The sequence below is a fragment of the Montipora foliosa genome, chromosome 8 (assembly GCF_036669935.1).
Source record: "Montipora foliosa isolate CH-2021 chromosome 8, ASM3666993v2, whole genome shotgun sequence".
In the NCBI taxonomy this organism is placed as follows: Eukaryota; Metazoa; Cnidaria; class Anthozoa; order Scleractinia; family Acroporidae; genus Montipora; species Montipora foliosa.
In genome coordinates, this window is record NC_090876.1 from 378,334 (window position 1) to 395,833 (window position 17,500).

The 17,500-nt window shown below is 38.9% G+C and overlaps 1 protein-coding gene across 2 annotated transcripts in view; it reads left to right on the forward strand.

Moving 5' to 3' along the window:
• Positions 1–17,500, forward strand: part of LOC138012428 (uncharacterized) — a 139,953-nt gene that overhangs the window by 82,370 nt on the left and 40,083 nt on the right. For both annotated transcript variants that reach the window (XM_068859198.1, XM_068859197.1), the window contains exons 10-18: positions 1,040–1,178; positions 1,978–2,303; positions 2,410–2,548; positions 2,811–3,136; positions 5,928–6,066; positions 7,732–8,057; positions 9,246–9,384; positions 10,499–10,821; positions 13,020–13,158. In XM_068859198.1, coding sequence (XP_068715299.1) covers positions 1,040–1,178; positions 1,978–2,303; positions 2,410–2,548; positions 2,811–3,136; positions 5,928–6,066; positions 7,732–8,057; positions 9,246–9,384; positions 10,499–10,821; positions 13,020–13,158 — 1,996 coding nt within the window. The remainder of the gene's footprint in view (positions 1–1,039; positions 1,179–1,977; positions 2,304–2,409; positions 2,549–2,810; positions 3,137–5,927; positions 6,067–7,731; positions 8,058–9,245; positions 9,385–10,498; positions 10,822–13,019; positions 13,159–17,500) is intronic.

Consider the following 17,500-nt stretch of genomic DNA (forward strand, 5'->3'; position numbering starts at 1 on the left):
CCTTTTACCTTCATAAAATGACCTACCTTGGACTATCAAACATTATAGTTTACCACTAAATTTTCTCCGATTCTTATTGGTTTAAAATGATCACGTGACGCGATAGTGTTCGTCCGCGGAGAGACACCATCAGCCCATAGTGCCTGTCCAAGGAAAATACCCGGATGGATAGTAGTCGTCCGCTGAAAAAACAGTTGACAGTTGTACGCTATTCTTTAGCCAATATACGCTGCGAATTATTGACATTTGTGACAGCCTGTACGCATGAATAAACATTTGATTGATCTGCATTAAGTGAGTTTTGACGTCATGCATCAAGAAATGGGGCACTATTGGCAAACCATAGTACCTTCATAAAATGAATTCTCACTATCAATTCGCAACACAGCATGAAAATGCAACTGATGCAACATTAAATTCGAAAAGTACAGCATAAAATGCAAGATCAGTGCAATGAAATGCGACTTTAATTTTGACACCAATACCGCTCCATACTGTGGAAGCAATAACAAATTCAGATTCGAGCGCATTCTGCTCCTTTATTTGCGAAATTAGGCAACTGCACATTTTTAAAAGAAATTCATTTCAAATTTCTAAGTGCGTGTTTTATTATCACAATCAGTTTTTGCCTTCGATTATTTTAAAATTTATTTGAAACAAGCCGCCAAGTGCACAAATACGGTTACTAGAATAGTCAACAATTATCGGCCACGTTTCATCATTCGCACTTGTGACCCGGCTTGCAACCCAAGTAGCTATAGCGTTAGGGCAGAGAGCCAGTTAATCTTATTTGATCCAACTTTTTTTTTTTTTTTTTGGGCTTCTCCTATTTTTTCTTGCTCCTCATAATCGACTCTCAGTCGCTCGTGAACCACACTGTGGCTACCTATAGCGGCTTCTGTTCTTACCGAGCTATTTCTCTGCCAAGATTGTTTTCTTGTTTAATTCACTGACTTAAGACAGTGGTGTTGTGATTGCTATATTTGGACAGTAAGAGAAGTGAACTTTTTTCAATGACCTACTGATCTGTTACATTTAGGTCTTTGATGGAAATCAAAATAGTGACTCAGTTGTCTACAACAAATTGAATCCGTCAATCACAGCACGCTCAGTGCGGGTATTGCCGGTAGAGTGGCACAATCAAATATCATTGAGAATGGAACTATACGGCTGCCAAGGTAATCTGAAAGGATCTTGCATTTTACCCAATGTAGTTTAGAAATTTTAATTGGATTTAGTTTTTTGTGGATACCTTTGTACGATCATTTGTATTCAAACCGATAAAGACAACTGCAACTATCATTATCAACTATCCTTTCTCAATTCTACTACCACTCATTCACGATCCATCCAGCCGTCTTCGTCGGCGAAACGTATGTTGGAGGTCAATTTTTATCTGTGTAGGGGAATTAATACGCCCTGTTTGGGGGAAAAATGGAAATAAAGAAAAAAATAACCAGATACGTTTTCTTTGTTTTTTAAAATTTTCGTAAATCCTTGATTTAAACGTTCACAATTTTTGGAGCGTTTTCGCAGTCACAGTCACAAAAAACAGGACCGTTAGTCATTGTTGCCACAAATGTGGTAATGGTAATGAATTCATATAGCGCATTTTTTTATTGGCATATTCAAATGCGCCTTACAAGCAAGTGATCTATGGGTGAGATCGGACATCAGCATATACAGGCGCCACTGGCAGCCGCTATTAGTCCATCTCACCCAGCACATGAATGAATGAAATGAGGCCTGACCACAACACCGCAAGGTCCATGCCCTACTCTTTACGGATTAGAGGCACAGGACATAGCGGATTTTCACATCCTGGCTTTCCTTGTAGGAAATAAAAAGTCGAATTTGATCTTACGACAACCCTTCATTATGATCTCAGATTTCTATTTTTTAAAGGATTGTTTTTAACAAGACTGTCTAATTGCTAGCTTACAGCTGTAATTATTTCTGCCATCTACATTAATCTAGGTTGCATTGCGCCGCTTGGTATGGAGAGCCGAGCGATCGCCGATTCCCAGATTACTGCATCCACAGAATGGGATGCCAATCACGCTGCATCACGCGCCAGACTTAATATTAAGCTGACAGGGAGCCTGAGGGGAGGCTGGTCAGCTAGGGTAATGGATTACAAGCAATGGCTGCAAGTGGATCTTGTTGACTACACCATAGTAACACGTGTGGCAACTCAAGGGAGAAATGGACATGATCAGTGGCTGACAAAATTTAGGTTACTTTACAGTGACGACGGTGTTGTATTCCATCTATATAAAGAAAGAGGAGATACATCACCTAAGGTAAACAATGCCGCTGTAAAGTACTCCATTCACTATTTCTTTAAGCCGAGTTTGCGAATAAGTCGTTTGGTCCAAATGTCTCTTCTGTTTCTCTTTTTCGGAATAGGTGTTTACTGGAAATGTTGACGTTGACTCAATTGTATACAACAATCTAAAGCAGCCAATCACCACGCGCTATGTGCGGATACAGCCAGTCGCTTGGAGGGCCGGAATATCATTAAGACTGGAAATCTACGGTTGTCCAGGTAGTGAACAGCTGTAGCGTAGCCTCAGAACAGTGATTTTCTTTCAGTTTTAGCAGTTCCTGGCAACTTTGGACTCGCGGTCCCGAAATACAGTCACTTGGTTAACATGCACATGGATGGACGTTAAATTTGCTAACAACTAAGCCTACGAAAAAAATGTCTTGATTTCTAAATGACAGATACGCAGTAAGAGCTGACCCTTGCCAAGGTTTTTCATACATCTCTTGTTGAATAGTAACATTTTTTTCCCTTTTGGCTGTAGCATGTATTACACCCCTTGGGATGGAAAGTGAGGCGATCCATAATTTCCAGATAAGCGCATCATCGCAAATGGATGGAAATCATTCTGCAGCGCATGCCAGGCTGCATTTCGAAGAGGATGGCAATTTAGCTGGGGGTTGGTCTGCTTTGTCAAATGACCTGAAGCAATGGTTGCAGGTGGATCTTCGGACTTACTACAGAATAACACGAGTAGCGACTCAGGGAAGAAATTCGCACCAAGAGTGGATAACCAAGTACAAAATAGCCTACAGCGATGATGGAGTAAAATTCAAGTTTTATGTGGAACCGGGACAAATCTCAGCGAAGGTAGGTCTGAGGAAAACTGTCCGGTAATTATGCTACGGAATAAGTCTGGGGCACCCAAAGATAATCTTCGGTGAAATATGTGTTGGGGAGAGTCAAACTGCTCTAATAATTTCGGCTCTACGTTGCCAAAAGGCTACAGATTTCTTTACTAAAACGTCACCTAAAAGATTCGCAACCAGGGAAAAATAGTCCCTTACGTCTTCGGAATGGATATTTTTGCAAATTTGAGCACTCACCTAGCAGTTTTGGATGAAAAAATGGTACGGTTGGAAGTTCTTAGAAGGTAACGTGCAGCTAGCAATTTCTGATATGAAGATATCATTCCCTAAAATTTTCGGAGACTTCAATTTTTAGCTAAGATATCAGAACAGATCAAAATTTTCTAAGTGATAAAAACATCTCTTTAGATAGTCTTTATATAATACAAGGAGCCTAGAGCATGTCTCTGAAAGGCTTTTGGCTTAATTTTCTCGTTGGGTGCCCTTGATAATTAACCAGCCCAGAACTTTGATAACTCAACTGTATTAACCGTGAATGAGTATTTGGAAAATCAAGACAATGATGTGCAAATCATCTTTTATGAAAGAATCGACAGTCGTATGAAAATCGAGACTAAAATTAGGTTCGATTACCAGCCGTTTTTTTTTTGAGAAAATGAGCAAGCGCTCACTCCCGAAATCATGGCTGGACGCGTGAGGTGAGCCATTGTTAATCTGCGCCAATCAGAAACTCGCCTGCACAAATCAGTCCGGCATAAATTAGATGTTTTGGTTGCGACAGTGTTCTTTGACGCGGCCTGTTCGAGCTTTACAATGCTTTCAAGTTAGGAGACATCCACGATTTCGACAACAGAAGAAAAAGAAGCTGGAGAATGGGAATTGTATCGTTTTCTACCGCCTGAGTTCGGAAACTTCACTAATTTTCCAGTTGGCGCCAAGGTCAAAACACGGTGTTCAAATCCATAGCTATTGCAATATCTTCTCAGACGCTCGTTTTCGAGATAAGGTGCATTTTTAGAAGCTTGTGTTATTTTAAGACGATCTTAGCTTACAACCGTCAGCAATAAAACTTTAAAAAAAAGCTACATTAGTGAAATTTATATCAGGTAAACGAACTCAGTTCAATATAACTAACATAACTTAATAAACTTTTGCAGCTGATGTCTTTGTTTGAGGTGAAATTGACCTTGAAAAATGATACATATTAGTCTAAGAAAGAAAACTTCTGTCGCACGAGAGCATAAAAAGCAAAATAATTGTATCCTCTCACGTACTTCAACGGAAAGAAAAATGGGGCCACCGAGCATTCAAAATATATGATGCACTGAACACAATTTCTTACATATAAATACGGCTTTGGGTCTGAGGCCGGATGGCTCTAAACACAAACTACAAATCAATTTCCGTTACCTAATTGCCAAACATGCACTACATCTGGCTTTGTCGCTTAAGAGAACATACCCCCAATTTATAATTAAACTCTTTTGCTTTTATTTTAAACACATTTATCAAAAAGAAAACAATGTCTCTACTGTCAAAACGAAATGGGAAGCCTCTCTGCCTTATATGAGCCTTTAGACCTGAATCTCCAAAAAATCCAAAAAAAATAAATGAGGTATAAATACCTTCTCTACATTTTTGAAAACCCGTCTCTGTTTTGTTCATTTGCTTCGACCGTGCCTTTTTACCCAAGGAAAAAAACGGACAAGATGTATAGTGTGTTTTTTTTTTTTTTTTTTTGGCTTTTTGCTTGCCGCTGTTCTTTTATTTTTCCTTCTTGCTAATTGACCTCTTTTTAAAAAAAGAAATGAATAAAAATTAAAACCCCCCCAAAAAATGTTCTCATTGTCAAGGGAAACAATATCTTTAGGTGAATCTGGCCTTTTAAATTAAGTACAAAAAAAATACGTTTTTTCTAAACATGAATAGGAATAACTTTCCTTGGAAATTCAAGGTTATGTTTCCCTGCTGTTTATAGTTGAAGTGAGAAGCGGCATCAATTATATTTTTATATGGTCAGGGCTTTTTGAGTCAAATTTTTTTTTAAAATGGAAACGGCATTGAATGTTTTGCTTCATCAATTAGATAACTGCCTCAATCCAGAAAAGCGGCTAAGTCCACGGCTTATGTTTCAATCCAAGAAAATGTAATAGAGAATTTCATGTCCCCATTTCTACGATGATTTTTATTTTGTGCACGAGAGAATAATATTCTATAACAAGTGGAAGGAAATTTGTCCTGGATTAGGGAAAGGACCGCTTAGAAAGTTATGAAAGCCTGCAGATATTAACAAAGGTGGATTGATTGTCACCTGGTTTGTTTGTTTGTTTTTTTTTTACTGCTGTTGTTTTTATTTTAAGGCAGCACATAGTTGGCTACCACTTGCTCAAAAACTTTGAAGATTTTTCCTTAAATTCATCGACTTAGACGTGGCTTGATACAACTCTGTGAATGTATTTTAGAGAGCCAACTGTTTCGACATTCATGCTAGTGTCTTCAACAGGGCGGTTTATCTAGTGCTGAACCCACAGTCCCTTTTATACGCACTTATTACCGTCCTGGCCTTTTAATGACAAGGAGTTACGATTTACGGGAAATGCCATCATCAGGACGTTTATTTGATTAATGGAGCATTAGCGAAATGAATAGACTGTAGGTGCCTTTTAAGGAAAGGATATGTTCTCGGTATTTTGAGTCCTGGGGTCTTTAAGACTACTATGAGATTAAAAATTACGAAACTCTTTAAAAAGCAGGCTGTGCTCTTCTACACCGTTCTTTCTTTTTCACATGAGGTGTATGATGGAAATCAAGACAGCGATTCAGTTGTATACAACAAGCTGACTCCACCAATCACTGCACGTTTCTTGCGGATATTGCCGATCGAGTGGGAGAAGCACATATCCGTAAGAATGGAGATCTATGGATGCCCAGGTAACTTCAACTTTGGCTGTCTATCTGTCAATTAAAGCTATTGTGGAAAATTATTTAAGGAAACATCGTATATTGTTTAAGTTCATGTAAAATCTATATTCAGTATTTACAGAGTCCAAGGTTCGAAGCATAGACTATGGGAACGACATAAATCCGCGACAGACTAATTTTCGAGTTAGGATTTCGAGTTGGATTTCGATTTGGATTTTCGACTTGGATTTTGGAGTTGGAATTTCGCGTTGAACTTTGAGTTGTATTTTCGAATTGGTCTGTGTAAAATGCAGACTGCAGACCAGGGGTAAAATGGATACTAAGGTTTAAAACGTAACTGTTGAAAATCCCCAAACCTTTTATAAGTGCTAACGTTAGGCCTAATTGGGCATAAAAACAAAATTTAAGCTTAAGTCGAAAATCCAAGTGGAAAAACCAACTCGAAATCCCACTGGAAATCCTAACTCGGTAAATAGGACACCTCCTAAACTGAGGTTTTTTCAAGTACACTCGAAGTTATTGCCATAACAGAATTTCTGCTTTGAGGTTACGTCGTTTATGTCAATCCCGTTATCGTTTGTGGTGCTCCCTATTGGTCTAAAATCGTGCCAGTACAAATCGGGAGCATTAAATCCTGTTCGTGTCTACTGAACGTAAGAAAACACTTTTATCAAAAATTGTTGTCAGCATGGCTGGCACAATCTCTTGAAGCAAAAAAATGAGAAAAATATGAAAAATATGAGTTTTGCGGGCTTTTTTACAGAAAGCAACAGTTCAATGTACAATTGCTGGTGAGCGAACAAAAGGAGTTCATTATAGATCTATTGTTTTCGCCCAACAACATTCGTCTTGTCCCTAGAATAGAGGATACTGTGCACACTTCTTAGCTTTTTGGAGAACAAAAATCCAAAAGAAAAAAACAAAACAAACGGAAAATGTCTAAAAGCTTAAGCTGAAAAGTTTCTTTGAACTCAAACTCGATCCAAGAGTTCTGTATGTCGTTTAAGGAAAAACAAAACAGGTTTTGCAAGGTCACGTGGCTTCCAGTGGCAATAAAAATCACCGAGAGGGAGAGTCTCCGAACGAATGATCTCAACACTACGTGTAAATAATATCTATTGTAAGGAGAAAATGAAGTTTCGGTTCAAAATGATGTTCGGATTTGTGATATGCGTTGCTTGCTGTTAGGCATGATAACATTATTTTATTAGTTTACTTTATTAGTTTGTTGGATGACATTATTTGATAGTATTTCGTACGCTGTCACCCCACCCAGATTTTTGATGTGGTGTAACCCGGATTCCTTGCGGAGGAAGAGAGAATTCTGGGAACTAGGTTAGCTTTCGCTTTTTTCTCTTAAGAGCGTAAGCATACGGCGTTAAGGTAGCCGGGTTGGTTTCATAACATCATCAAAGAGATAGTGGCCGTTTTGGTGCAGATATGTTCTTTTGCTTCGTGGTTAACCATTTCATGGCCGTCTTAAATGAGTCACTTAAATGACAAGTTCCTCAGACAATACACTTTCAATGTTGTTTTCCTCGGATCTTGTCTCTACTTTGGGGATTAGCATAACCTTTCTCTCAGAGGCAATAATTCATGTTAGGAAAATATACCTTGCCTGGAATTTACATTTGTTATATTCTCTTACTATTCTAATGTTTTTGAAAAATTCAGCTTGCACAGCACCTCTTGGTATGGAAAGTGAGGCAATCTTTGACGAACAAATCAGTGCTTCTTCACAGTGGGATGACGAACATTCTGCTCAACAAGCTCGGCTGCATTCAAAGATAAGTCAGAGTAAGCGAGGAGGATGGATTGCTCTCAAAGCTGATCTCAAACAATGGCTGCAGGTTGATCTTCGTGCTCACACGAGAATAACACGCGTGGCGACTCAAGGGAGGAACGCCTTCAACCAATGGGTAACAAGGTACAGGGTGCAATATAGCGACGATGGAGAAATGTTTGAGTTCTTCAAGAGAGCAAGCAATGGATCTGCATGGGTAGGTTACTTTATCTTGATAACATCGTTATAAGGGTTTATCGTCGGTACGTCGGTATACCTTTCTGATAGGTGGCACTGTTACATCTACCTTCAGTTTCATAATAATTATCAAAATCTGAAGGAGCAGCATTGCTAATGATAGTAATCTTTAACTAAATAGAAAAGTCCATTATAACTTAAGTTCTTCGGCGTGCTGTAGATATAGACGCAAATAAATTCAAATTAAAGGTACAAACATCGAAAAAGAGATTTACTTAATGACTACAAAAAATATTTATCAGGGAAAGGAAGTGCCGGATAGTATACAGACTTCATAATTTTGGTCACTTTTTTTTTCCCTTTATTGCTGTCGTACCTTTCTGCCCATTCCTTTGGCAACTGTTAGATATGCCAACGAGCACAAAACGGAGTAGGATTCTAAACCAATAGCCTTCACAGATATCTGAACCATTGATACTTGCGTAACGTGGCATCCATGAAATACGGGAGGCCTTAATAACAATAACTGGCCAACATATGTTTGTATGAGAAATCAAGTGTACTTGAAAACCGGTTCTCTCATGCAATCTAATCAGCTAATGCGGCACCTGATCATTGCCGTTGTCATCATCAGCGTTATCACTACAAACCATGGCCTTATTACCATTAGTAAATCCCTGCTGCAGTCAGGGCCACCATCGCTATACCGCTCTATTTCAAATATTTATCTAGTATCTATTTCAGATTTCCATTTATAAACACCAATGAAATGCAAGTGAGATTTCGCACGAAAACATGATATATTCACAAGTAAAGACAATATGTTATCTTCACATGTGAAAAGATCACTTTTGCCACGGTTATACTTAAAAATCGCGCCTTTAGATGCCTCTCACGAAATGATTTAGTAATTCATTGGTGTTTATAAAATAAATAGAATATTGTTGAAAAATCCGTCGCTGCCCGTTGTTCCGCAAGGCCATGTAATAACCTCCATTTCTTTTGTTTCTATCTCTTTGTTGTGTCTATTTCTGTTTTCTTTCGTTTCTATTTCTCTAGTATCTTTACATCGCACCCATTAAATTAACAAGAATAAATTAAAACGCGAGGACGTCCATGAGACACTATATATTGCAGCGGTGGTCGACAAACCGTTCAAGGTGGATTTCCAACCTCAACCTTACCCATTTTGATGTATTATTTAAAGGTATTTGATGGAAACAAAGACAGCGACACTGTTGTGTACAACAGCCTGAATCCACCCATCGTGGCACGCCATATACGCATACAGCCTGTTGAGTGGCATGGGCAGATATCAATGAGGATGGAACTCTACGGGTGTTCAGGTATTTTAAAGACAGATCCCGCAATTATAAGCCTTGTACGCACAGTTCGATAGGTATAGTATAATATTACACAGGAGTCACCCGCTCTTCCTGCTCGCGGCTCTTTTTCGCACATGTTTTCTCTAAGCAGAGATAAACGTTTTCTGCACATGACATTACATTTCCGCCGACTCCTTGGCTCAGTTGGGTGAGGATCTGACAACCGTTTGGGAGGTTGCGAATGCAAAACTCTGGCAGGACCAATGCTCAGGGTCTTGCAATAACTAAGGAAAAAGTGCTTCCCTAGGCATTGACGTCAGCACCGGTGGTGATTTGCTATCAGCTACGTCGACCAGCTAAGCTGCCTTGGCTGTTGGCTTTCTACTTTCCTCGGAGAGTCTACACATGGAGGGCATGGAGTTCCCGGTACTGTGCTCTGTCCTCTGTGCTATTTAATGGTTTGGGAGGATAAATGTTCGGATATACTAGCTAGAACGAGCTACTCCACAATGGTGAATAAGGACAGGTGATGGTGGTAAATCGAAGAAAACCTTACGACCTCCGACGGAAGCATCAACAAGGACACCACTAAAATGATTGTGTCTCACGAGATAAACAATGGCTCTGCGTTTCCGAGCATTTCTTTTCCGCCGTCTCAAGTAACTTGCAATGGTGTTTCCGAGCAAAGTGTGATATTACAACAACGAATGTTGAACGCTTAGTTTTGATAGTTAAAATATGTTACAAAAACTTGCGGAATACTCAAGAAATGTATCTAAACCTCAGATTTGCGATTGCATAAGGCTATTGTTTTACCATGGCATTGCAGATCGTAGGACCCCTATTATGGAGCAAACCCTACGTCCATGTACATTGATGAATAGGGCCCCGTCGTTTTTGCCAAAAGTTCCGGTATGAATTTAGAGATTCTCTAGAGTTGACCAAATAAAATGATGTTTTTCATGCTTTTATTTTCTTTATGAGATGGGAGAGGGAGAAACAGAGTACCCTAAGAAAAATATCTCGAAGCAGAACAGATAGGCTAACAAATTGATATGACTTTGAACCAAAACTTCCGGAAATTTTAACCAAACTAATCGCCAACAACGTAAACTTCCTATTATGTCTGATCAAGGTTGTACTGAGCCTATTGGTATGGAAAGCAAAGCTATACCAGATTCCCAAATCACCGCATCCTCAGAGTGGGATCAAAACCTCTCAGGAGCACAAGCCAGGTTACATTCCAAGTCAGGGAGCCTGCTCGGGGGCTGGGTAGCTTCTACAAACAATCTCCACCAATGGTTACAAGTTGATCTTGGAAGCTACACCACAGTAACACGTGTTGCTACCCAGGGAAGATTCAAGCATGATCAGTGGGTAACCAAGTACAGTTTGGAATACAGCGACGATGCAGACATTTTCCACGTATTTAAGCCAGAAGGTGCCAATTTTCCAAAGGTACTCAAGTTAGTTCTATGCTGTTTTCTACGGTTGGGTCGCGACGTGAGCATAAGCACGAGCAGCAAATACAGTGACATACTGTTGCTAAATGAAATCTGTCTTCCTAACAAATGGTTTTGATGATCAAAACGCTACTTAATCTGTATATGTTGCTTGTGCTTTGTGCCGGCGTTCCTAGTGAAAACCTTCCTATATTTAGTTAAGTCACTATGTGGACGCAAGGTCGTACTTCAGTATTAAATTTTGCAAAAACTAAATTTTGTTCGCTTTCCACTTAATGGCGGCGCAAAAGTCAGTAAGTCTGCATTATCAATCCCTAACGAATGACTGGTGATTTAGCCTGAATTGATATTGCACCTTAGAGCAAGTTGACTGGTAAGTGAGCAAGTAAGAAACAACTTTTATTTAAGGACGTTAACGCATAACAGAAGTTACCTATAAACATGTGTCCCTCTGTCCAAAGAATGTTGCAGTAATTGTGAAAATTTAGTTCATTCCATCATGATAAAAAGATAGTTGAAACCGTGCGAACAATAATAGGCAAATATAATATATATATTTAGCCAAGCCTAAAAGCGGAGATCCCTGGTTATTTAATCTTACTGCCTTTAGGGTTAATGGAAATAACAGTTTAGAATTGTCCGTGTTTTGATGTTTCTGGTTGCTGCTTTAATAATTAAATCATTTTCTTTGCTATCTTATGTAGAAAGATTCATTGCTGAACTACTGAATTCCACTGTAAATATTACGCTAAAAACCCACATTGCATGAATCACAAAGCAATGAGTGTGATATAGGTTTTTCGAGTGAAATTTACTTTTGAATTCACCAGTTTGGCAATGATTTTTTGTTGAACCGCACGAGTTTTAAAAGAAAACAAGCACACCCTCAGTGAGTGAATGTAAAGGAAAAAAGCCATTTCAGAGTTAACTGTCAATATCCAGCGAATAGGAATCACGCTAAAATTAGAATCCATAAAAAAACTTTGTCAGTTTAAGGTCAAAAAAAGAGTTTTACTGATGTACTTTATTCCACTTTATCTCTGAAAACGAGATCATTCACATTTTGATTTATATCATTGAAACACGCCAGCTTGGCTTGGAACAAGAATCGGCAAAAAGCAACCAAGAAAGGACGAACACTAAATTACCTTTAGGTGCTTTAAAAAAATTGCGGAAAACACAAGCTAGTGAAATTGCGCTCTAATTTCTCGATAACTCATTTCGATTACATGTTAATAAAATAAGGGCAAGATTTTCTTGTCACTTTCGAGGCACAATGAAAACCAGTTTGGCAAACGGATTAAAAAAAGCATTTGTTCGCTCGCATTTTATAGAAAAACAAATAAACAATTCAACTTTATCGTGTGTCCAAAATAGTACAGATAATTAATTGTTATTTAATTCCAGTTGTCAATAAAAATTCGATTTTCATTCCTGAACAAAGGAAAAACCGTGCTCTTTCGCTCTCCTTTCGTTTCTGTTCTAATCATAGGTCCTCCAGGCATCATGTAACCTTATCAGAGCTTTAAAAGATATGCCAAAAATTGCAATACAGAGAAAAAAGCAGCTCTAAGCAAATTAAAAACAAACATTCAGCTTTAAGTCTATATCCTTCCGATGCTTGACTTGAATAACTGCGTAGCCGCCAGTGTGGACCACAACTATCATGATATGTCAAACTGGATTGAAACCAGCGAAAAGGAAGAAAGAAAACATTTTCCAAACCGTTTTCCACCTGAACACGAAAAGCCTTGACTGTGTAAGAACTATAGTTGACGTAGCCTAGCCGTGTAGCCGCGTCGAGCCACAGAAAGCGCGCGAAAAATGAATCCTCGCTTATTTTTAGGTGTGTTAAGCAAGGTTGAGCCTTGACCTGTCAGCGATCAACTTTAAATAAAAAACAGCTGACCTCGGTGAGCTCTAAGCTTGAACCCGCGATATGGTCACGTGATAATGGTCAGCAGAAACCTTTTTTTGACAGGTGTCAATTGATCAAAAGAGCATGATACTGGTCACATTGGCATACATGGTGGGGGGGACGGACGTACGGACGTTTATGACGTCATGGCTATAAAACCATATTTTCTTAACTATTACTTAGGAACTGAAATTCAAGGGCAACGTCAGCTATTTTCACATCTCAGTTGTCATCATTTTGCTCTCACGAAGGCTGAAGGATGTTGATTTCTTTAGGTTTTCTACGCCAATGAAGACAACGATACGGTTGTATACAACGCTCTCAGTCCATCAATCACAGCACGCTTTATTCGGTTTGTTCCAGTTGAATGGCACAATGACATAGCAATGAGGGTAGAGATCTATGGTTGTCCAGGTATTTTAAGATTTTATTCATAAAATTACCGCTATCATTGTCATCATCATCATTGTCATCATCATCATTCTCACCATCATTACCTATCGTCGTAATGTTTGTACTATTAGGTTATCAACAATTTTTATACTGAATTGATAAATAATAATTAGCAAATGAATAATGAATAAACAATTAAATGAATTATTTTTATTAATGAATAATTAGTTTTCTACTTTATTTTTATTACCTTTATCAAACACAACAAACAGCGCTGATAATAAAGACGATGAATAGCTGGTTTTCACGTTACGTCATCCTCGCCATTTAATGAAATGCTAAATGACAATACTCAAGCCTAAAGTACTACTATGAACAGAAAATTCACTTCCTTTTTTCCATCAGATTTTGAAAGCGTGCCTGTTTGACATTTGACTGGCAAAATCTTGAGCTTCGAATTTTATCCAAAGGCGGTTTGCTTTTGCTTTTCCGAGGGATTCTCGAACCCGTGACGTCCCCACACATGTACAGAAGCCCAATGCTTAATCAAATGAGTGAACCATTCAGCGGGTCAAACGTACACTCAGAGCTATGATCTCTCCTTTCGTAATTTATTTTGAAATGATTGTTAATATAGGACACTGTGTCCCAGGACTTGTGGTAGCAGAGAAAAAAAACCAAGTTCGAACTCGTAGTTTATACCCTATAGGAACCGCTTCTGTCCGCTTCACCCCTGAAAATCAAGACACCGAATCCAAAGCAAAAAATAACAATAATAATAATAACATTTATTTAGGCTCCCATAGAATATTGCTGCTAAAGATGAATAAATTAGGCCTCAGCTAGATTAATTATTTAGGCCTAAGCTTTGATTTTAAGTTTGGTAACCTACCTTTTGCAGTGTTTAATATTGTTCGTTGCCGATTGTCGCATTCCCAGAGAAGCAGCGGGTCGGTCTGTCGCGTGTGCACCGGAGTTCGCTAGTTCAACCAAACTGGTACACCATTGCAGTGGTTTTGAGCCGCTATCTAATCCAATTCGGTAAAAACTAAAGGAAAAAAAAGATAGATAGTCCACACTGAATTACAAATGAGGTACAAGGGATCAGAAAATCTAAAAATTGAAAACTAAGTAGAAATAAGTCAATGGACGCTCACATCTGACGTAACTCCAAGCGTTGAAACCGCAAAAAATCATAGATAAAAACTCCTGCTCCGTAAAACGCGTGCTCCTAACTTCGAGAAAAAAAGTGCTACAAATTTAAACGCTTAATATTATCACTTACTTACGTCACAAAGAAACCTTGAGCGCCTCAATAAAAAAACCGAAATTACAAATTATTCAAATTATCGACACAGAAACATAAATGGAAAAATATCGAATGAAATAAAATAATCAGTTCAATTGTATAAAAGTCATAGACATGACACCGAGTGATATCACAGCATTATCAAATAGTGTTTAAAATGTTGTCCCTGACAGGATAGTGGTGTGTTGGTTAGGTGGTCAGGTAACGGGTCAATCAACATTTCCAGGTTCTAGTCCTATGTCCATGGACTTGTGTAGTTAAAAAAAAAAAAATATATATATATATATATATACATATATATGGAAGAAAAAGACAAATAAACTACAAGTTCATACCTACAAGCCTGTTTCGTGGTCGCCCACTCATCAGGGGATTTTATCCCCTGGTGTACTCATCCCCTGATGAGTCGGCGACCACGAAACAGGCTTGTAGGGATGAACTTGTAGTTTATTTGTCTTTTTCTTCCATATATACTACGCTCTACGTCTATGTATTGAGCACTGTTTTACGCGAAAATCAAGTTTCACATATATATATATATATATATATATATATAATATATGATATATATATATATATATATATATATATAACTGCAGACAGTACTGTTTCGGCCTTCTGGGCCTCATCAGTGCAGTGCTGATGTCTGGGATGGAGGTTAAACTTACAAAGCCACCCCAAATGTCCCACACATGTGGTACATCTAAGCCATGCCAGAGTGCTCAAACTAGCGAGCTAGTGAGCATGCGCAATTGCTAGCGGCAATGACTCATCCCAGTAGAGTGCTCAATTTGGACATGGAAGCAAAAGCTTTGTAATGCCAAAGAGCTATATCTAACTGCAGACAGTACTGTTTCGGCCTTCTGGGCCTCATCAGTGCAGTGCTGATGTCTGGGATGGAGGTTAAACTTACAAAGCCACCCCAAATGTCCCACACATGTGGTACATCTAAGCCATGCCAGAGTGCTCAAACTAGCGAGCTAGTGAGCATGCGCAATTGCTAGCGGCAATGACTCATCCCAGTAGAGTGCTCAATTTGGACATGAAAGCAAAAGCTTTGTAATGCCAAAGAGCTATATCTAACTGCAGACAGTACTGTTTCGGCCTTCTGGGCCTCATCAGTGCAGTGCTGATGTCTGGGATGGAGGTTAAACTTACAAAGCCACCCCAAATGTCCCACACATGTGGTACATCTAAGCCATGCCAGAGTGCTCAAACTAGCGGGCTAGTGAGCATGCGCAATTGCTAGCGGCAATGACTCATCCCAGTAGAGTGCTCAATTTGGACATGAAAGCAAAAGCTTTGTAATGCCAAAGAGCTATATCTAACTGCAGACAGTACTGTTTCGGCCTTCTGGGCCTCATCAGTGCAGTGCTGACGTCTGGGATGGAGGTTAAACTTACAAAGCCACCCCAAATGTCCCACACATGTGGTACATCTAAGCCATGCCAGAGTGCTCAAAGTGCCATGCCAGAGTGCTCAAACTAGCGAGCTAGTGAGCATGCGCAATTGCTAGCGGCAGCGACGCTGCAACCGTTCCTAAATTTGAACACTTATATATGACACCTTCTCGTAGACAACGATCAGTCTGATGATCGCCTTGAGCGTGAAACTCGAGTAACTAGTAATACTTTCCTTCTTACATTTGTATTTTGTTCTGCAAAATTCTTGCATTGAGCACTCCAAAGATAAGCGAAGCAACTTCATCTTAGTCTATTCGTTTATATATATATACAACCGTTTTCAAAAACGTTGCAATTTCAAAGTTTATATGATATACATGTGCCTTTTGTTTTCTCGTCAGAGAGGTGTTGACAGAAAGAACAATAGCTGCTGTCAAACCTTTTGTAGGCTTTGTTTGCATTTCACCAGTTTACCTCTTTCTACGATCCACCATACCTTTTCTTCTCATTTTTCTTTCTTTTTTTTTTTAATAATTGAAAAGAATAAGGTATGTGAGAAAGGCAGTTTCTTGACATCTGTGCGCTGGAAACTCAGTGTTATTATTTTTTTTCCTAACTGAAAGAACTGCTCGGGTTATGAAGATAGTGATTACTAGGCAGCTCTTTTTCGAATTACCTTGAAGAACGGAGCAGTTTCGCCAAATATCTCAACTCAAAAGCCAAAAAAACAAAAAGTAGAACGTAAATTACTTTTGGAGAAAGTTAAGTTGTAGGAGGTTTTCACATGACGTCATCGCCGCCAAGTTGGTGGACGAAAACAAAAGATCTCTCATCAGCTTCTTTTGTTCGTCCACCAGAAGTCGTACTTTTCTCTATCTTGTTATTGTTGTCTCTAGAGGTTGGTTGAAAACCTCCTATATTTCATTATTTATGGCTTGATCTTTCAGTTTTGAAAGGTGTTTAACGAATTTATAATTGGATAAATGTTTGTTGCGAATATTGTCTTCACAATTCACTTTGTTCTGGTCTTTCATATAACGGATCCGAAATAATTCATGTCCACAACACAAAAGAACAACGCGAGCATAATTAGCAAGGCCTAATTAGCAAAGTCTAATCCGAATAACAATAATTCTTTTGTCCTCCGCCATTTTAGTCCCGTATATGAAAGTCTATCCCAAAACACTTATTGTTTGCGATTTCTTGTCATCTCGACAAAGCCACGAGTTATTGTCAGCCTCCTGATGCAATAGCGAGGAAGCATGAGTAGCACTTTACTCATTGTTTTGCTTTTAATTATTCTCGATTTCGGCCTTGCTGGCATGAACCCCGTGTACATGATGAATCATTCAAAGGCTTAAATGACTTAAATGAGTCATAAATTTTGGTTAGTTCCGAGGTTGTTTTGTTGGCGAGTTTACAGACCACACCTCTTTGTGATGGCTACCAGTAAAATATTAGTTCGCGTGATGAAATACCCCAAAAATAAACGAACCTTCAAAAATTTAGGATTAAAGAGCTCCCGGTTGAATCAATTAAATGCTGTCCCATTCCCGTCCAATAGCAGACGAAGCTGTGCTCTTGTTAACAACGTGTCGTCTGGCTTTCCTATTTTTGAGAGATTGATATCCTTAAATGGCGCGCTATGGAC